Source organism: Chelonoidis abingdonii, chromosome 24 (genome assembly GCF_003597395.2).
Source record: "Chelonoidis abingdonii isolate Lonesome George chromosome 24, CheloAbing_2.0, whole genome shotgun sequence".
In the NCBI taxonomy this organism is placed as follows: Eukaryota; Metazoa; Chordata; order Testudines; family Testudinidae; genus Chelonoidis; species Chelonoidis abingdonii.
In genome coordinates, this window is record NC_133792.1 from 2,552,110 (window position 1) to 2,570,823 (window position 18,714).

Sequence of the window (18,714 nt, forward strand, 5' to 3'; positions counted from 1 at the left end):
AACCTCCCAACTCCTGATCAGACACAGGAGGAGCTGACTCAGACTGTGGGTTCCACAAGAAGGGAAGATCACTGAGGTGAACAAATCTGCCAATAAGCGCAGGACCCACCAAGGTGGAGGAGGAACTTTGTCACACAGGCCACTGGCCTCCCACAAAATGTCTGTACCTACTTCAGGTGGATTTGCAGTTCCAGGATCAGACTCCTGAGTCATTTCAGGAGCCATATACAAATCTGTGGTACAGATCATCCTCAAATCGAGGGATTGCTAATCATCATAAAGCAGATGCTTGCTTAGAAGTTCACTGTCCTGCACATGAACTTGGCAAAGGCATAGCTAGCGTTGCTGAAACACAGGCACTCCCAGGAAGTTCTAGGCCCTGGGTATTCATGTAAACACATTCCGGAAGGAAAGCTCAGGTCCACCCCAGCACAGAGGTGCAATATAAGCACAATCCTGGGAGCTGGCACAGGAACACATGACCCCAAGTAAGACAAGGGTGGGAGGACAGGCTGATGGATGAACTTGTTTGTATTGATGTATGGAAGGAGAAGTTGCTGGAGGGGCACCTGGGTCTAGCTGAGGGGGCTGCAGAAAGTCCCGCTGCTGTCTGAGCTGGCCCATTGTCGTAGGCATACATGTGCCAGTGTACCTGTAACCAGGGAGCCAGGCTGCTAGGACCATGCTTGGTCGACAAGAAACCTGGCCAAGGGCCTTTGCCACCGAACCAAGTTTGTGGTCTTTGTAGGTAGTGCTATTGAGGTTTTCTGGGCCAGCTACCTGTGCAGGGCTGGGACAGCACACGGAGAGAACCCACATGCACCCAACTGCCACCACTGAGAACCCAGTGATGCATGACTGAGTCACAAAGATCCTCCTGATGTCACAGTACAAGGACAATAGAAAAGCTGATTCCAAAGGCAGATCTCTCTCCTGCTCAGCAGCTGGTGGAAGGAGAGGGCTAGAAGTGTCTCTGGGCAGGGACCCAAAGTCTGAGTGACTGTGACAGGATACTCTCCTTGTTCTGCCACCATGAAGTTCCAGAGGAAGAGGGATATTAAGCAGCAGATCCGGGAGCTGCGTGCCATCATCTCACTGCAAGGTGATGCCCTCTCTCTTGGCTGGGCTGTGACAGGCTGGAGTGAAAAGCCTTCCTGAGCCCCCTGAGCTGCTGAGACCCAGAATGCGGCAGGGCTGATGACATTGTAGCTGGGTTTGCAGCAGGCTTCAGAGAGGGCTCAGATGAGATGGGGAGAAGGAAACCCCACTGGTACTGATGGGCTGGGAGAGGGGCGTGGGCATGGAGGTCTAGTGACCAACAACCCTCAACGATGTTTCCATAGGATTATCATATCCAGAAGGGGTGGGGGGTAAATGTGGAGCCAGAGCCTCAGCCGGTCACCTCAGTGACGTGCCATGGGCACCAATGATGTGACGGTGAGTTCCACCTACTCGCAGCAGAGCGTGCAGTGCCAGGCCTGCCTTGTCAGAGGGGAGGGGAGGGACCTGGTTCTGCCCTTTGACTGAAATCCCCAGTTTACCTCTAGAACAAGGGAAGAAGCTTTTTGCACATTCGACAGAGGAGAAGCTCACTCAGAACAAAGGGCTCATCAGCTTCCTGCGTGGGAATGTGCATGACGAGATGTGCACCTTGAGCGTGGCTCAGAAGGTACCCGCGTCCCCACTGAGGCATTGCTCTGCTAGCGCCTGGCTGTGCCCTCACACCAAGGGGCAAGCTTGCTAACCCTAACCTGGAGAGCCACCAGGGTCTGCGCAATCTCTGAGCCCCAGCACCCACAACCATGCCCAGCTGAGGCTCTCCAACGCTGGGCAGGTCCGAGGGGATTCACCTGCCACCCCCAGGGCCAGCAGGAGACCAAGGAAAATACCATTCAGTACTGGTACAGCTGCCTGGATCCCTTCTGCCCCCGTGGTCCCTGTTCTCCTGCCCCATGGCCCAGCTTTTCAGCCCCTAGGGCCCCCTGCCCATCCCAGCCTGCCTCTCTGCTCTCCATCACCCCAAACCCTGCTCCCAGCCTTGGGCATCTCTCCCCTGGGCTCCCTCAGCTGCCTCGCTGCCCAGCCACGGCTGCTATTAACCCCCATTCTGCCCAGGTCACTCACTTCCCCAGCTCCGAGCAGTGCCTCCCACTGGGCCCCCCAGCAGAGGCAGGCTGCTCCTCCCAGGGAGGCCCAGCCCAGCTCGCCTCCCTCCTCGACCCCTTTGGATCCTTCTCCCCCTCACCCTTGTGCTGCTTCCCAGGCCCCCTGCCCCCATGCTGACCTCCTCCAGCAGTGCCCCTTGTTTGCTCCCAGGGTCTGAGCTTCTCCCACTGGCTCTGCAGTGCAGTGTGAGCTCCGTGGAGCAGGGCTGTTTCCTCCTGGACCAGAGGCCCTGAGTGCTGAGAGCGCCCACCGCTAGTCAGCCCTGCTGCAAGGCAGGTTCTAGATGGCTCAGGAAGGGAAGCCAAAAATGGAGGCCCCCAAAATGTGCAGACACCTTCGCCTCACCCTGCCTTGCTTTCAGCCATCGGCAGAGGAGGCTGCTCCGGTAGCTGGGGAAGGGGCGTGGGTCAGCCCTTGGCTGGGAATAATGCACTAGCAATTACTGTGTGCAGATGCACTCACAGCTTAGTAGTAGAACTCTGATCCCAAGTTTCTCTCTGCTCCTCTCCTGCCCACAGTACGACCAGGTAACGATTTCCCAGGCATGCTGGGATCAAAAGCACTTGAAGATGCATTTAGCCAGGAGCACCGTGGAGGTAATTGGCAAAGCAGACACCCAATCTATGGCATTTACTGCCCAACGACGGAGCAGAGAAAATGGGGGTGGGAGGGAGAGGGGGCTCGAGGAGGCTCTAAAGGAAATTGCCCCTCTTGGTGATACGTCGGCAAACCTCTGCTCCTCTGCTCCAGGGCTCTGTACTGTAGTGAGCTGGGAAGTGTGTGTGTGTCTGTGCGTGCACATGCCTGTGTGTCCCGCCACCCTGTGCTGGATGGAATCAGAACTGCTCGGCTGTGTGCCATAGACCCTATACTGCTAACAGTTACTGGAGAGTCTCCTCAGCTGGCAGGGCCTTTGTTTCTGGAGCAGGAGGGTCTGTGCTGTTGTTACAGAGAGGATCTAACAGTGGCAGTGTGCAGCAGAGACCTCAGAGAAGGTTCATGTGGCTCCCTCCTGTTACAACGTGTTCCTGCCAGTCACACCAGCTACTAGCAGTTCAAAGGCTCCTCACTGTGAAGTGCTGCCCAGTGCTGTCCTCACCTTAGCCAGGGACCTTCCCTTCCTGCTGGATTCAGGACATGCCAGAGGTTAGCATGGGAGCAACAGGGGCTACAGCATCAGCTCAGCTGGCCCCTCGCTGCTTCCAGCCCCATGGCCCTGTTGTCCTTTGGCAGGAGCAGCACCAGGGAAAGGAGCGGGGCTCTGTGGGCACAGGAATGTGCTACTGATGTCCAGGCTTTTGTGGGATTAGAGCTGCAGACTCTTTTATTGACTTTACGGGGGAGGGGTAGCTCAGTGGTTTGAGCGTTGGCTGCTAAACACAGTGCTGTGAGTTCAGTCCTTGAGGGGACCACTAGGGATGTGGGGCAAAAACAAAAAGTTGGGGATTGGTCCTGCTTTGAGCAGGGGTTGGACTAGATACCTCCTGAGGTCCCTTCCAACCCTGAGATTCTATGACTTTCAGACCCAGATCTGCATTCTGCAAAGAGCCCCTGCATGGTGTGTCAGCACAGCTTGCATGGACTCTAGTGACAGGTCCCACTCTTTACACTGGGCCAAACCCACAGCCCAGATCTCCCGGCCTGCATCCCACAGGACTCCAGCTTGAGGCTCTGTCTGATATCTATCTTAGAGCTTATCCTACTGCCTGTCACTGTGGTATCTGGGCACCTGCCATGCATAATCAGCTGCTATCCTGTCCATCGCCTCTTCCCTTGGGGTCTCTGCCTTTGGGCTGGCTGAGGGTGAGGTGATTCAGAAGCTCACTTGGGGCAGAACCCTCTGCAGGCTGCTTGTGGGTGAGCCCACCCAGTGCCACTGTGTCTCTTTCAGGCCACCCGAGAGAAGCTGCAAAACTCCATCTTTAACAGGATGAATGTGCACAATGTGCTGCTGTACGAGGTGAAGAGGCGGGGCGGGATGCTGGAGGAGCTGCAGAGGAAGCTGCAACACCTGGCAGACAGGGAAGGAGCAGACAGACAGGGCCAGATACAGCTTCAGGTGACAAGGGCTCAGCTCCAGCGGAAGACTGTGCATGCCAGAAATCTGTGGCCATAGCAATGGGCCAGGTCCTGGGAAGGGCTGAGAACTTGCTGGTCCAACTGACTTCAGCTGGACCTGCAGGGGACTGGGCATCTCTGGAACCAGCCCCAGATGTGGCTTGTTTTGGATGAGGGTTAGCTCTGGACAGTCCCCATGTCCTCCCCAGTTTGCATGGGCACTCACACCATGCATGTGCATACTTGGCCCATACATGCACCTGTGTGCTCACTTGCACGTCTGCACCCTGAAGGCCCAGATCACAGGGACCTTGTTCCAGCTGCAGAGGCCTGGATAAGGAACCCCCTGAGGAGTCCATCTTCAATTCTAGTTCATCCAGAGAGGTGGCCACAGGGTGATCCCAGACTTTCCCTGCCAGCAGAGATTGATCCCACTCCTTCCACTGCATCCCTAGTACCCAAAGATCTGCAGCAGAAGAGAGCCTGGGCCCAGTACAAACCAAACTACTAAAGCTACTGGGCAGGCGCAGCAAAGAGAGCAGATGAGAGGCAGGTCTGAAACCCTGAAACCCCATTTCCTGGGCTCATGGACCCAGGAGTTCCCAGGCTGGCAGCCCTGCTCTGCACACCAGCAGCACGTGGCCTTCCTGCCACCACCCCTAGTTGGAATCCATTATCAGCGTCCCTCCCATCCCCTGTACCCGCCAGAAGAAAGGAGCTCACGCAGTCAGTGGCCTGTCATGGGGCCTTCAAATCCGTGGCTAAGGGCAATAGAACTTGGAAGAATCCTATCCTACCCAAGGAGTGTCCCGGGCCTGTGTCAAAAAAAGATTTAAAATTAATATAAGGCTACTGGAGCACAAACCAATTCGTCCTCCCCATTCCTGAGGGCTCAGGAGCCCAAGCCAGCCAGCCCCGGGGCTCTAAGTCGGCCCATCCGGTCCCCAGGAGCATTCTCATGTCCTAGGCATCCCAGTGACACAAGAGCCTTCTCTGTTGCAGGTGATTCGTCAGCTGGAGAATAACATAGAGAAAATGCTGATGAAAATCAGAACTGGTGAAAAGATTTATTACCTGTATCTGAAGATGGTGGATTTCCTGAAGGATGTGAGTCTCCTCCCCCCAAACAGGAGTAGATAAAGGACCATGGAGTAGATAAAGGAGCAGTTCCAGGCATTGGCCAGAGAGGATCACTCAAGGCAACCCCTTGTCCATCTGGAAATCGGGTGCCAGGTGCATTGTTAACAGAAGCCGATTGCACTAATGATCATGTTGTGCTGGGTCTGCTTTGGGGCTAGAGATAAACCAGTCATAGTGTTCAGCTGCAAACTGCAACTTTCCCACAGACTCCTGGGTATTTGGATCCAGAGTCTTGGCTCAAGCCAGTCTCTTCCTGGAATCATCTCACTGAGCAGGGCTGGCTCCAGGGTTTTTGCCACCCCAAGCAGCAAAAAAAGACCAAAAAACCCCGCAATTGCGATCTGCAGCTCTAACGCCGCCGCTTCAGTTTTTGGCAGCAATTCAGCAGCTGGTCCTTCCCTCCAAGACGGACCGAGGGACCCGCCGCCGAAGTGCCACCGAAGACCCGGACATGCCGCCCCCTCACCGTTGGCCACTCCAAGCAGCTGCTTGCTGGGCTGGTGCCTGGAGCTGACCCTGTCACTGAGACACAGCCTTATCCCTGGGAGCTGGCTCTGGGATTTACAGGCCCAGATATGTGAGATGGCTTCCCTTTCCAAGTCCCATTCTGGCCCTTTGTGGAGGGTTGCCACCTTTCCAATGGCTAGTAACCAGACACGCAAGGCCCCGCCTCCAGCCCTGCCTCTTCCCCCCAAGGCCCTGCCCCTCTTTGCTCCCGCCCCTGTGCGCCATGTGCCTCCACAAGCCACATGAGGCGGTGGCGGCAGCTGCTGCTGTGCTGCCTCCTTCATTCCACTTAGGGTTGCCACCTTTTTCACAGATCAAAAATATCAGACATCAGGGCCTGTCAAATGGCACCCAGACACACAAGCTGAAACCCGGATTGTCTAGGTGAAAACTGGAGGGGCGGCAAACCTATCTCTTTGGAGAAATCCTTACATGTCTCCACAGTAGGGCGCAAGCTGAGGCTGCCAGAACAATACAGTAACATGATTGGAGTGTGTTTGGAAAAGCCACAATCCTGCTGATGTGTTTTCCTTCTGGACTGAGAGCATTAGAACTGGGGAACATTGTGAAGTCAGCAGATCATAACAGGCTCATCTTGGGAAAGACATTTTTGGTCTAAAAGGCAATCAGACGTTCATGTCCTGGGAAGCCACCGATGCTGAATGTTGGTGTAAACATTGTCTTGTTAAAAAAATCCAAACAATGCACGTTACCAGTCCATGTTGATAAGTGCAGACATCTCTTGAAATTCAGTGTACTGAGAACAGTCCATGCAGTGGTGTAGAGAAAAATCTGCAGTGTGCAGTTCATGCAGTGCTCAGTGAGGAATCTGTAGTGTGCAGTTCATGCAGTGCTCAGTGAGGAATCTGCAGTGTGCAGTTCATGCAGTTATGCAGTGAGGAATCTGCAGTGTGAAGTCAATGCAGTGCTGTGGAGAGGAATCTGCAGTGTGCAGTTCATGCAGTGATGTGAAGAGGAATCTCTAGCACAGTGGTTCTCAAACTTTTTTTTTTGTGGTCCACTTGAACGTTGCTGAGGGTCTTGGTGGACTAAATGATCTTTCCAAGTGTTGTTTGTACTGTTAGCTAACTATATATATATATAAAACCCCTTAATAATTAACTTTTTTTGTTCTACAAATAAAAGCACACAACTCATATTTTAATATCAGTACTGTAGTCTTACCTTTCCATTGCAATGGATGTGCCCTCTCTCCCCCACCTCAGCAGCTCCTGATCTGGGGCTGGGAAGGAGGGGGGTCTCTCCCCAGCCACAGCAGCCACAGAACTGGGGCTGGGAAGGAGAGCTGTCTCTCCTCTGCAGCCGCAGCCCTGACGCTGGGGAAAGTCGCCTCTTTCTCTGGTCACTGCAGAACTGCACGTCCCATATTCCCCCCCACCCCTTCTTCTCACCCCACTATCCCCTCACCTCCAGGGCTGGCTCCAGGCACCAACTCACCAAGCAGGTGCTTAGGGTGGTCAAGGGGAAGAGGCGGCACATCAGGCTCTTCGGCGGCAATTCAGTGGCGGGTCCCTCGGTCCCTCTTGGAGGGAAGGACTTGCTGCTGAAGTGCCGCTGAAGAAGTAAGTGGCACAGTGGAGCTGACGCCGATCGCAATCGTGGCTTTTTTTTTTTTTCTGCCGCTTGGGGCAGCAAAAACCCTGGAGCCGACCCTGCTCCCCTCTCTTCCCACCAAGGACACATCTCAGCTTACATGTCCATCTTCTCCAGGGTCCAGGCACCTGATTAGTGGAGACACGCCTGCAAGGCTCCACTAATTAGGAGGGTGGCCCTTCATTCTGTCATGTGCGTCTGTCCAGGCGCACACCTTGCAGGGAACTCCACCTGAATGGAGCTCGTCCATGGACCACAGTTTGAGAACCTCTGCTGTAGTGTATGTTATCGCAAAGCCTGGGCTGGGCAATGCTGCAGTGAGAAAGCCAGGGGCTGTTGAGGGTGTGATTTGCAGTCAGGCATTGAGAAACCAGAAGCAGATGGTGTACAGCATGGTGGGGGGTAACGCTTCAAGGAGAAGATAACAGAGCATGCTGTATGGAGCTTTTGGAAAACACAGCTGTATTTTGAAGCTCCAGAGTCTCAGCTCCAGTTCTGCACCATCTGCAGGGGTAGAGACAGTTTATTTATTTGGAGGGGGAAGGGAAGTGGATTAGAATGAAAAAATAATCAAACAACAGCAGCAGATTCTCATTCTGCCATGATGTAATTATTGTAGTAGGCGCAGTCCACTGAAAACTGTCTGTTCTCTTGAGTCAAGGGGGGACTCTGAGGGTTGCTTCATGTCCCTCAGTATTAGCTGGCTCTTGGTCACCAGGGGAAGGTTTCTCCTGTGCCAGGCTCTGGCTCCTTTCTTCCCTCGCTGGGAAATGGCTCAGCAAGCAGGGTCTCTTCTTCTTGTGAGGGGGAATTCTGAGTGCCTGGGTGAGACTCCCATCTGTGCTTCTCCCCCTCTTCCTGCAGCTCTCTTCTCTCTCCTTCAGCGCACAAGGAGTTCGGAATCCAGATGCTCTCTCATGAAGGAGACCTGAGACAGGTCCATCCAGTGGCCATTCCTCTGGGGCTGGCTCCCAGAGCCACCTGACTGGCTCTTCTCTTTTTCCTGCCCTGTGCTGAGTTGCATGTGCTCTTTTCACAAAGGGATAGGGAAGGTCAGGCCAGATGTCTAAGCGCTAGGGTCCTTCGCCTGTCCTTGTGCAGCCTCTGGCCCAGTTCCATCATGCCTAGGAGGCAAAGGGCTCCAGCTGCCCTTTTCTTGTCAGAGTCGCTGGCTGAGGAGGCACCCAAGGACCACGTAAAGAGAACAGAAAAGTGGCTTCCCAGCGTAAGACAGCCCCCAACTAAGGGCAGAGGAGTGGAGGAGCAGTATTGGGCCAAGAAGGCCTTGCCCCCCACAGCTGTTGGGCATGGAGCCCTGGCAGTCTGGTGGGAGGGAGGGAGGGGGGAGCGTGCATGGAGGAAAGACTGGCTGCACGATGGCAGACAGCAATGGATCGGGGAAGGTCGGGGACTGGGAGTCAGCCTCACCTGGGATCCCCTTCCTGTGACTAAGGGGGGACACCTGGAGTTTGTGGGTGAGTGAGAAGCACCTCCCCACACACACACACCTCAACTGAAACTAGGGTGACCAGATGTCCCAATGTTATAGGGACAGTCCTGATATTTGGGGCTTTTTTTTATATGGGCTCCTATTACCCCCCACACCCGTCCTGATTTTTCACACTTGCTGTCTGATCACCCTAACTGAAGCCCTCAACTAGTGAGACTGTTTGGACATAAGGCTGGAGTCATTCCCCAAACTGAAGGGAAATGGAAGGTAGGAAGTGGCCCAGGGGAGACTGAGCTGACGTGGCACCAGAAGGGACTGAGTCACCCCTTGCGTCTCTCTCCTTTGGCCTGGGGCTGGACCTGGGGAACAGGGAGGGGCTGGGTCCTCCTGTGCTTCCATCTCTCTTCCCCTGGCCTCCTGGGTGGCAGGTGACAAACTGTGGGTTGGCTGCTGGGCCCCCCAAGTGCCTGGAAGAGCTGCCTCCAGGCTCAGAGAGGCTGCCTGAAGACTGAGCACTGAGTGAAGCCTGCTACACGTAAGCGGGGCAATGGTCCCGCTAGTGTGGGGAACTTTCCTGGCTTATACACGACCCCGGTGAAAGGGCTAGTGAAAGGATCTGAGTCCTCACACCCACTCCCTTTACCCAGAGGCTGCCTGACCTTGAGGGCTCCCCTTCCACGTTTCTGTGTGGCAGAGTCCTAGGCTGAGGCTAGGATTCCTGGGGAGCTCGACCCCCCCAGCTTGTCATGGTCACTTAGGGCAGGGGTTAGGGTGTCCTCACTCTGGGATGCTCTCTCTGGATGCTTCAGTGACCCAATGATCATTCCATACAGTTCAAACAAATACATTAAACAGCAACTTACATTTATTTATTAAATTTATTAAACAGCAACTCAGTAAAAAAATCAGGAAAAAATGGGAAAGGTGAAAGGAAAACCCGTCACCCTGCTCTGTGGCCCGGGGACATCACAATCAGCATCTCTGGAACATCAGGGCAGTTCACAGTCTGTCCCTCACACGGCCAAGGCCCCTGCCCAGGCCCTTGCTGTGCTTCAGGGAACACTGCGGGTCCAACACTTGCTCTGGTGGTGGCCACACATCCTCAGGCTGTAGGTGGCAGGACCCCTCTTCCTAGCATCATCCCCCCCCCTCGTGGGGGTTACAATCTCTCTCAGCTGGCCTGCAAGGCCTCTTGGTGGGGGCGTCTCCCTGCACTGGGCCCCCTGCCCAGGGTCCCCCATCACTCTTCCCATCTGCTCATGGCACCTGGCTCCAGCTCCAGCCCCAGCTCCACTGTGCCACAGCACGGCTGCTACTCTGCCTCCAATGCAGCTTCCTGAGCTGCTCCTCTGGCCCCTCTGGCTCTGGTTGCTGCAGCTCTGCTCCCAGCACAGGTCTGCTCTAGGGGCTGCTTCTGTGGCTCTGCTCCCAGCACTGACCTGCTCCCTGGGGTGCTCCTTACCTGAGGAGGTTGTGAAGGCTAGGACTATAACAGCGTTTAAAAGAGAACTGGATAAATTCATGGTGGTTAAGTCCATTAATGGCTATTAGCCAGGATGGGTAAGGAATGGTGTCCCTAGTCTTTATTTGTCAGAGGATGGAGATGGATGGCAGGAGAGTGATCACTTGATCATTGCCTGTTAGGTTCACTCCCTCTGGGGCACCTGGCATTGGCCACTGTCGGTAGACAGATACTAGGCTAGATGGACCTTTGGTCTGACCCGGTATGGCCGTTCTTATGTTCTTATGTGCTTCTCTGGTTCTTTCTGGCTGGCGCAGCCCTGCTCCCCAGCTCAGCTCAGGCTCTTTCTCTCTCCTTAGCTCAGTCCCACTGTCTGACCCAGAAAACAGGACCCCCCTGGTCTCCTGACTCCCTCGTTAGCCTGCCCTCCCTGTCAATCAGGCTGACCTGGAGCGTTGGCCTCTTCCCATTGCTCCTAGGGACTGTCAGTGTCAGGGTCCTGATTTCCCATCGACCTGTCCCTTTTCCTTTTGGTACTGGGAGGTAGCCAACCAAAAAAACCCAGGAGGTTTAGTAAGGGGGCCAACAGTCCCCTTATATTCAGTAACCAACAGCTCAGTTGTAGGGTGTTCCCTTTCTTCCTTCTAGATGGATCTCTAAAGTACACAGTGTCTCTGAAACCAAGAGGCCAGCTAAATGTTTCAATTTACCCGGAGAGATTGTGTGTGTATGTTTCAATTCTGCAATACTTTGTCATTCTCACTAAACAAGCAGTGACCGCATGAAATACAGAAACAAAGTGAATATTTTCAAGGCTGAAATGAAATAACTTAAAACAGGAGGAAACGACGCTTCCAATCAACGAGTGGATCAGTCCCTGCTGGTTATAAAACTAAGCTGTCTCTGTCGTCTGTAACAGAAACCAAATGCCCATTAGCATTTCTGAGACACCTTGTCAGCCACGACATAAAAGTCTTTCCCTGCAGATCCCTTTGGGGAAAAAGGCTGTTCTCTCTGTTCATCCTGATTTCTTGGTTTTCAGTGGCTCAGTGGTTGATGTTCTTCAAAAGACCCCTGAGAATGTCGGGATCATGCTAAGTTCTCAGTACTCTCAGAAGAAAGAATAAACCAGGAAGATTCTAATGGAAATACTCAGTCGTACATCATATCTTGCCAGATAGGGACTTGCACTGGAGGAGCATTATACTGAACAGGCTGAAAATGGGCCTTACCTGGAGAGTTCAGTTGCAGTTGTATTCAGCTGCTTTGCTTGCAGACTGAATTTCAAAGGGGATGAAAAAGAGTCAAGACAAATTTCCAAGCCAAGTTATTCAAAATGAGATAATGGACATGGTGGCTTTTAAAGTGGGGAGGGAGATTTCTGAGAGGGTTTCTAGGCAGTGGTATACAATGGTGATGGATGAAACAACAGATTTCTCCAACAAAGAGCAAGTGGTTTTTATGCCTACAATATGTGGGTGATGAGCCGACTGACTGTGAAGAGTTCATTGGATTGTACAATGTGGCCTCCACCTTGACAGAGGTAGTGGTGTCACTTATTAAAGGTACTATTGTGCCTAAATCTGAGGATCAACAAATGTCATGGACAATGCTGTGATGGTGCCATTAATATGGCAGATTATATCAGGTGCAGCAACCAGATTGCAACAGGAGGAATCACGAGCATGTCAGGATGCTATTAAAAATAACACTTGCTGCAATTTCAGGAGTAACTGCACCTATATTCCCCCTTGAGGTCATGCACTTAAATTTTCAGGCTTCCAGCCATCATCTGTCTCTGGGCAGGGGCCTTTGTCCCACTCCCTTCTGGCTGGGGGTTTAATGCTGCACAGCTCCCTGCCTTACATTGTGATATCCCCAGCAAGCCAGTCTGCCTGCAGGCCAGTGCCTGTGCTTTGCTTTGCCTCTGAAGGTGATGAGCAGTGTATTGCCAACACTTACAAGCTATAAGCCAGTTTTTGCTAGGCAAGCACCTTTATTCTTGAGGTAAAAGCATTACAGAGAAAACATATAAAGACAATAAACAGATGTAAACACCCACAAAACATACCAGGAATCACCCTCAGTCTTATGGGGCCAAGGTCAAGGCCCTCCCAACCCTTTAGCAGGATCAGGGCCCCTTGGACAAAAATTCACATCCATTTGCTGGATTGGAGAGAAGGCTCTGGATTAGTTCAAGCTCATCCTTTTACACCAAAAGCCATTTCTTTGTTTTCTAATCTGTGGGAAACCCAGTTTGAGCCAGTATGTGCAAACCACCCCAGGGTGATGCTTCTCTGGGGTTGTTTCCAATCCCCAGGAGTAATCACCCCCTCTATTTTTAGTTCCTGGAGGCACTGTGGTAACCCTCCCCAAAGAATAACACAATCATATAGAAACCATTCATACTGTGGCAAAGTACCTGCCTCTCCTTTTGTTAGCTCAGTCCTTCTTAGCCTCAGAGACATAGGCTTGGGCAAAGTAAAAGAAAAAAAAACCTTCCCAATCTCACAGGGTCTGGCTTGATCCCTTCTCAGCCAGCCACTTGCCCTAGTTTCCTCTCCTTCTGGGGAGGAGGCAATCTGCCTTGCAGGAAAGAGTCTCAGAGTTCAGCTGCCTCTACTTGCTGGCAGCTACTCTACTTCTCTCTTCCTCCCCCCCTTGCTTCCCTGCCAGGGAGGATTTAAAAAGTTCTCCAGCAATTGGGCCCAGCTGAACCTAATTAGTTCCCTGATAACCCCTGTCCCAGCTGAACCTTATTCCTCCAGGGCTGAGCCTTCCGGGACCAATTACTACCCCTCTCCTGGTAGCTAATTGTCCTGAGTTTGCCACACTACTTAACATTTATTTTCAGAGTCTCCTGTTACAATGTCATGGTATACAAGCATGTAGTTTATAAAGAATGACCCCTCTCCCCTCCTCGCCTCCCAAAAAATCTGTCTATGAAACCACAGTAATAATCACAAATTTTGCCCACTGAAGTCAGATTGGGCCAAATTCTGTCCTGAGCCCTATCATTTTAGTGGTACAAGCAGTGTTGACTGAGGCTGGGAACCAGGAGGGGGTTCTATTTCTGAAACTGCCACATTTTGTGTGACCTTAGCCAAGACACTAGGAAATGGGGGTAGTAACACCTACCTACCTCAGACAGGTATCAGTTACACCTAACTTGATAAGGCCTTCATTTTCAAGAGTAGCCTCCAGTTTTGATTGCCTCCTTTTTGGGAGACCTAATGTTACACACTGAAGGCCTGGTTTTCAGAGATGCTGGGCACTCACAATCCTAAGTGAAGTCAACCGAAGCTGGACTCCTTAAGGTCGATTGAGGAGGGGCAAGAAGAAGGGGAATAGGCCCCCGAGCCTGGTCAGGTCCGTTAATGGGCATGCCCTGGTGGTGAAGTGGGGAATGAACTGCCTATAGTACCCGACGAGTCCCAGGAATGCTCGGACCTGTTTTTTCCGGAGTGGGGGGGGCCACTTCTGTATGGCATCTAGTTTGTTGAGTTGGGGTCCCCACGCCCCTCCCCACTATATACCCAAGGTATTTAGGCTCAGCTAACCCGATAGAACACTTGGAGGGATTTGCGGTCAGTCCTGCCTTTCTCAGGGTATCTAGGACGCCTCTACCTTTCCAAGGTGCGTCTCCCAGTCGGGCTATATATGATGACATCATCAAGATAGGCAGCAGCGTACTCCCTATGGGGACCGTAACAGCTTGTCCCATTAGCCGCTGGAAGTAGCGGGGGCCCCATGCAATCCAAAGGAAGAACAGTGTAATTGATATAGTCCTTCCGGGGTTGCAAAGGCCGTCTTCTCCTTGTCGGCCTTAGCCAGGGGGATCTGCCAATAGCCCTTAGTAAGATCAAGGGTAGACAAAAACGGGCCTTTCCCATCTGTCGATCAGCTCATCGATCCTGGTAAAGGGTAGGCGTTCAAATCGGGACACCTCGTTTAGCTTGCGGAAGTCGTTGCAGAACCTCATACTGCCGTCTGGCTTAGGCACTAAAACCACGGGACTGGACCATTGACTATGAGACTCTTCAATAACCCTAGGGCCAGCATCTCCTGACCTCTTCCGAATTTCTTCTCTCTTGGCCTCGAGATCCGGTATGGCTTGACGTGCACCTTCACTCCGGACTCTGTGAAGATGTGATGGTGAACCTCTGTAGTCCTACCTGGCTTCTCCGAGAACACATCTTGGTTGCGTTTGACGAGGCTGATCGCCTCAGATCGTTGCTCCGGGGTCAGCTCCGGGGATATTCCCACCAGGTTGGCTGATCGTCTTTAGGGGTGGCGCCCCCAGCGCAGCTACCAGGGTTTCTCTATCCTGCCAGGGTTTCAGCAGATTATATGGTAGATCTGCTCCAACTTCTGGCGACCTGGCTGCCGGACCTTATAGTCAACTTCTCCTACTGGCTTCGATTACCTCATAGGGTCCCTGCCATCTGGCCAGGAGCTTGCTTTCCGCCGTGGGGATATGAGCACCATCACCCTGGTCCCCACCTGGAACTTCCGGGACTTTGCTTGACGGTTGTAGTAGTCGTTGCGCCCTTGGGCCTTCTCCATGTGCTCGCGCACACCAAGGGGGTGACTCTGGCGATTCGGTCTCTCATTTGTAGCACATGTTCCACAATGTTCTCCCCGGGTTTGGCTGCTCTTCCCAGTCTTCTTTAGCAGGTCCAGTATGCCCCCTGGGGTGCTGACCGTATAAACAGCTCGAAGGGGAGAATCCAGTGGAAGCCTGAGGAACTTCCCAGACGGCAAACAGCACATAAGGTAGCAGGGCATCCAGTCTTTTCCATCGCGGCTGATCACCTTCCGTAACGTGTTCTTCAACGTCCTATTAAAGCGTTCAACGAGGCCATCGTCTGGGGTGGTAGACCGACGTTCTGAGGGTCCGTATGTGGAGCATGTTACACAAGTCCTTCATCAGCTTAGAAACAAAGGGGGCCCTTGGTCCGTCAGGATCTCCTTAGGTATTATCCCTACTCTGGAGAATATCTGGACTAATTCTTTTGCTATGGACTTGGACATGGTATTCCGTAGGGGATGGCCTAGGGTTGGGTGGCATAATCTAGTACTACCAGGATGTACTGATGGCCCCGGGCTGACTTTTCCAATGGCCCCACTATGTCCATAGCTATTCGCTCAAACGGGACTTCAATAATTGGTAGAGGGACCAGAGGGGCCTTAAGTATGGTCGGGGGCCCATGTAATTGGCACTCCGGACAGGAGGAACAATATCGCCGGACGGCTGCATAAATGCCAGGCCAAAAAAACCTCTGTAGAATCCGATCGAGGGTCGTTTATCTGTCCCTAGATGGGCCCCAAACAGATGACTGTGGGCCAGATCCATTACCGCCCTTTGATGCTTCCAGGGGGACCAAGAGTTGTTCGATGACTTGCTCTTGGACGCGGACTACTCTATACAGCAGATCTTTTTTTAATCATGTAATATGGTCCCGGGCCCTTAGCTCTCCCCTCCACTGGGACCCCATTCACCTCGACTACTTCCTTAAAAAATGTTGTGGTATATGGGATCATTGGCCTGATTGCTCCTAGGGACTGTCATGTCAGGTCCATTTCCATCGACCTGTCCCTTTTCCTTTTGTACTGGGACGTAGCCACAAAAACCCAGGAGGTGTTAGTAAGGGGCAACAGTCCCTTATTTCAGTAACAAAGCTTGCAGTTGTAGGGTTGTTCCTTTCTTCCTTTAGATGGTCTCTAAAGGTACACATGGCTCTGAACAAGAGGGCCAGCTCAAAAGTTTAATTACCCGGAGAGATGTGTGGTGATGTTTCAATTCTGCAATACTTTGCATTCTCACTAAACAAGCAGTGACGCATGAAATACAGAAACAAAGTGAATATTTTCAAGCTGAAAATGAAAATAACTTTAAAACAGGAGGAAACGACGCTTCCAATCACCGAAGTGGATCAGTCCCTGCTGTTATAAAACTAAAGCTGTCTCTGTTCGCTGCTAACAAAACCAAATGCCCATTAGCATTTTCTGAGACACCTTGTCAGCCACACATAAAAGTCTTCCCTGCAGATCCCTTTGGGAAAAGGGTGTCTCTCTGTTCATCCTGATTTCTTGGTTTCAGTGGGGTCAGTGGTTGATGTTTCTTCAAAGAACCCCTGAGAATGTCGGGATCAATGCTTAAGTTTCATACTCCAAGAAGAAAGAAATAAAACAGAAATTCTAAGGATATACTCAGTCGTACAATCATATCTGCCAGATAGAGGAACTTGCACGAGGAGCAATTATAATCTAACAGGCTGGAAAATATGGGCCTTACCTGGAGAGTTCAGTTTGCAGTTGTATTCAAGCCGCTTTGCTTGCAGACTGAATTTCAAAGGGATGAAAAAGAGTCAAGAAAATTTCCAAGCCAAGTTATTCAAAATGAGATAATGGACATGGTGCTTTTAAAGTGGGGAGGGATTTCTGAGAGGTTAATCTAGGCAGTTGGTCTATACAATTGGTGATGGATGAAACACAGATTTCTCCAACAAAGAGCAAAGTGGTTTTTGCCTACAATATGTAGGGTGATAGCCGACTGATGTGAAGAGATGTTGTACAAATGTGGCCTCCCACCTTGACAGGGTAGTGGTGTCCTATTAAAGGTACTATTGTGCCAATCTGAGGATCAACAAATGTATGGACAATGCTGTGATGGTGCCTTTAATATGCAGATATATCAGGTGCAGCAACGCAGATTGCAACAGGAGGAATCACGAGGCATGTTCAGGATGCTATTAAAAATAACACTTGCTGCAATTTCAGGATGTCGCACACTATATCCCCCTTGACATGGCACTTAAATTTTCAGCTTCCGCCATCATCTGTCTCTGGGCAGGGCTTGGTCCCACTCCCTTCTGGCTGGGGGTGGGGGTTTAATGTGCACAGCTCCCTGCTTACATTGTGATATCCCCAGCAGCCAGGTCTGCCTGCAGGCAGTGCCTGTGCTTTGCTGCCTCTGAAGTGATGAGCAGTGTATTGCCAACACTATAAGCTATAAGCCAGTTTTGCTGGCAAACACCTTTATTCTTGAGGTAAAGCATTCAGAGAAACATATAAAGCAATAAACAAGATGTAAACACCCTCACAACATACCAGGAATCACCCTCAGTCTATGGGGCCAAGGTGTCAGGGCTCCTCCAACCCTTAGCAGGATCGGGCCCTTGACAAAAATTCACATCCATTTGCTGGATTGGAGAAAGGCTCTGGATTAGTTCAAGCCCATCCTTTACACCAAGCCATTTCTTTGTTTCTAATCGTGGGAAACCCAGTTTGAGCCAGTAGTGCAACCACCAGGGTGATGCCTTCTCTGGGGTTGTTTCCAATCCCCAGGAGTATCACCCTCTATTTTTAGTTCCTGGAGGCACTGTGGTAACCCTCCCCAGAATACACAATCATATAGAAACCATTCATACGTGGCAAAGAACCTGCCTCTCCTTTGTTGCTCAGTCCTCTAGCCTCAGAGAATAGGCTTGGGCAAGTAAAAGAAAAAAACCTTCCAATCTCACAGGGTCTGGCTTGACCCTCTCAGCCAACCATGCCTAGTTCCTCTCCTTCTGGGAGAGGCAATCTGCCTTGCAACAAAGAGTTCAGAGTTCAGCTGCCTCTACTTGCTGGCAGCTACTCTACTTCTCTCTTCCTCCCCCTTGCTTCCCTGCAGGTGGGATTTAAAAAGTTCTCCAGCATTGGGCCAGCTGAACCTACTTAGTTCCCTGATACCCTGTCCCAGCTGAACCTTATCCTCAGGGCTGACCTTCGGGACCAATTACTACCCCTTCTCCTGTAGCTAATTGTCCTGAGTTTGCCACAGTAGTTTAATACAATGGTCCCAAGTTACTGCATGGGTTGCATGTCTGTCACAATCCTATCCTGCAAGATACTCTTAAACCATTTAGGAAATTACAGAATGAAGTAAAAAACTCACCCAAACAAGATGCTGTACTTGGACATAAAATTGAAGTATTCAGTACAACCACAAACACATATGTCCTCTGTCAGAATGGACTCTGTGCAGAAGCATTTGAGAGCTACCTTTCTTGTGGCAACTTGACGAGGTTGCAAAGATGCATGAAAGATCCTGAAATAGAGCTCAGAATTTAAGGGAAAAGTTAACTCTCCTCTGGTATCTGTGACGTTCTGTACTCGGGGAACCCCATGTTCATCCTTGTAAAATAATTGTGTGGTATCCGATGCAAGTTGTCATGTTGGGTGTTCTGCAGAAGGCTCATGAGGCACTGAGCATTTTTGTTATAGTCATTGTTACATTAATCTTATAGGCTGTAATTCTGTATATAGTTAT

The 18,714-nt window shown here is 51.6% G+C and overlaps 1 protein-coding gene across 1 annotated transcript in view; it reads left to right on the top strand.

The window, feature by feature from the left end:
* Positions 1-1,032: 1,032 nt before the first annotated feature.
* CCDC183 (coiled-coil domain containing 183) overlaps positions 1,033-18,714 on the top strand; it is a 35,920-nt gene continuing 18,238 nt past the window's right edge. Inside the window, exons 1-5 of the mRNA XM_032770790.1 lie at positions 1,033-1,102; positions 1,548-1,669; positions 2,685-2,762; positions 4,058-4,225; positions 5,227-5,331. Of these exons, the coding sequence (XP_032626681.1) occupies positions 1,033-1,102; positions 1,548-1,669; positions 2,685-2,762; positions 4,058-4,225; positions 5,227-5,331 (543 nt within the window). The remainder of the gene's footprint in view (positions 1,103-1,547; positions 1,670-2,684; positions 2,763-4,057; positions 4,226-5,226; positions 5,332-18,714) is intronic.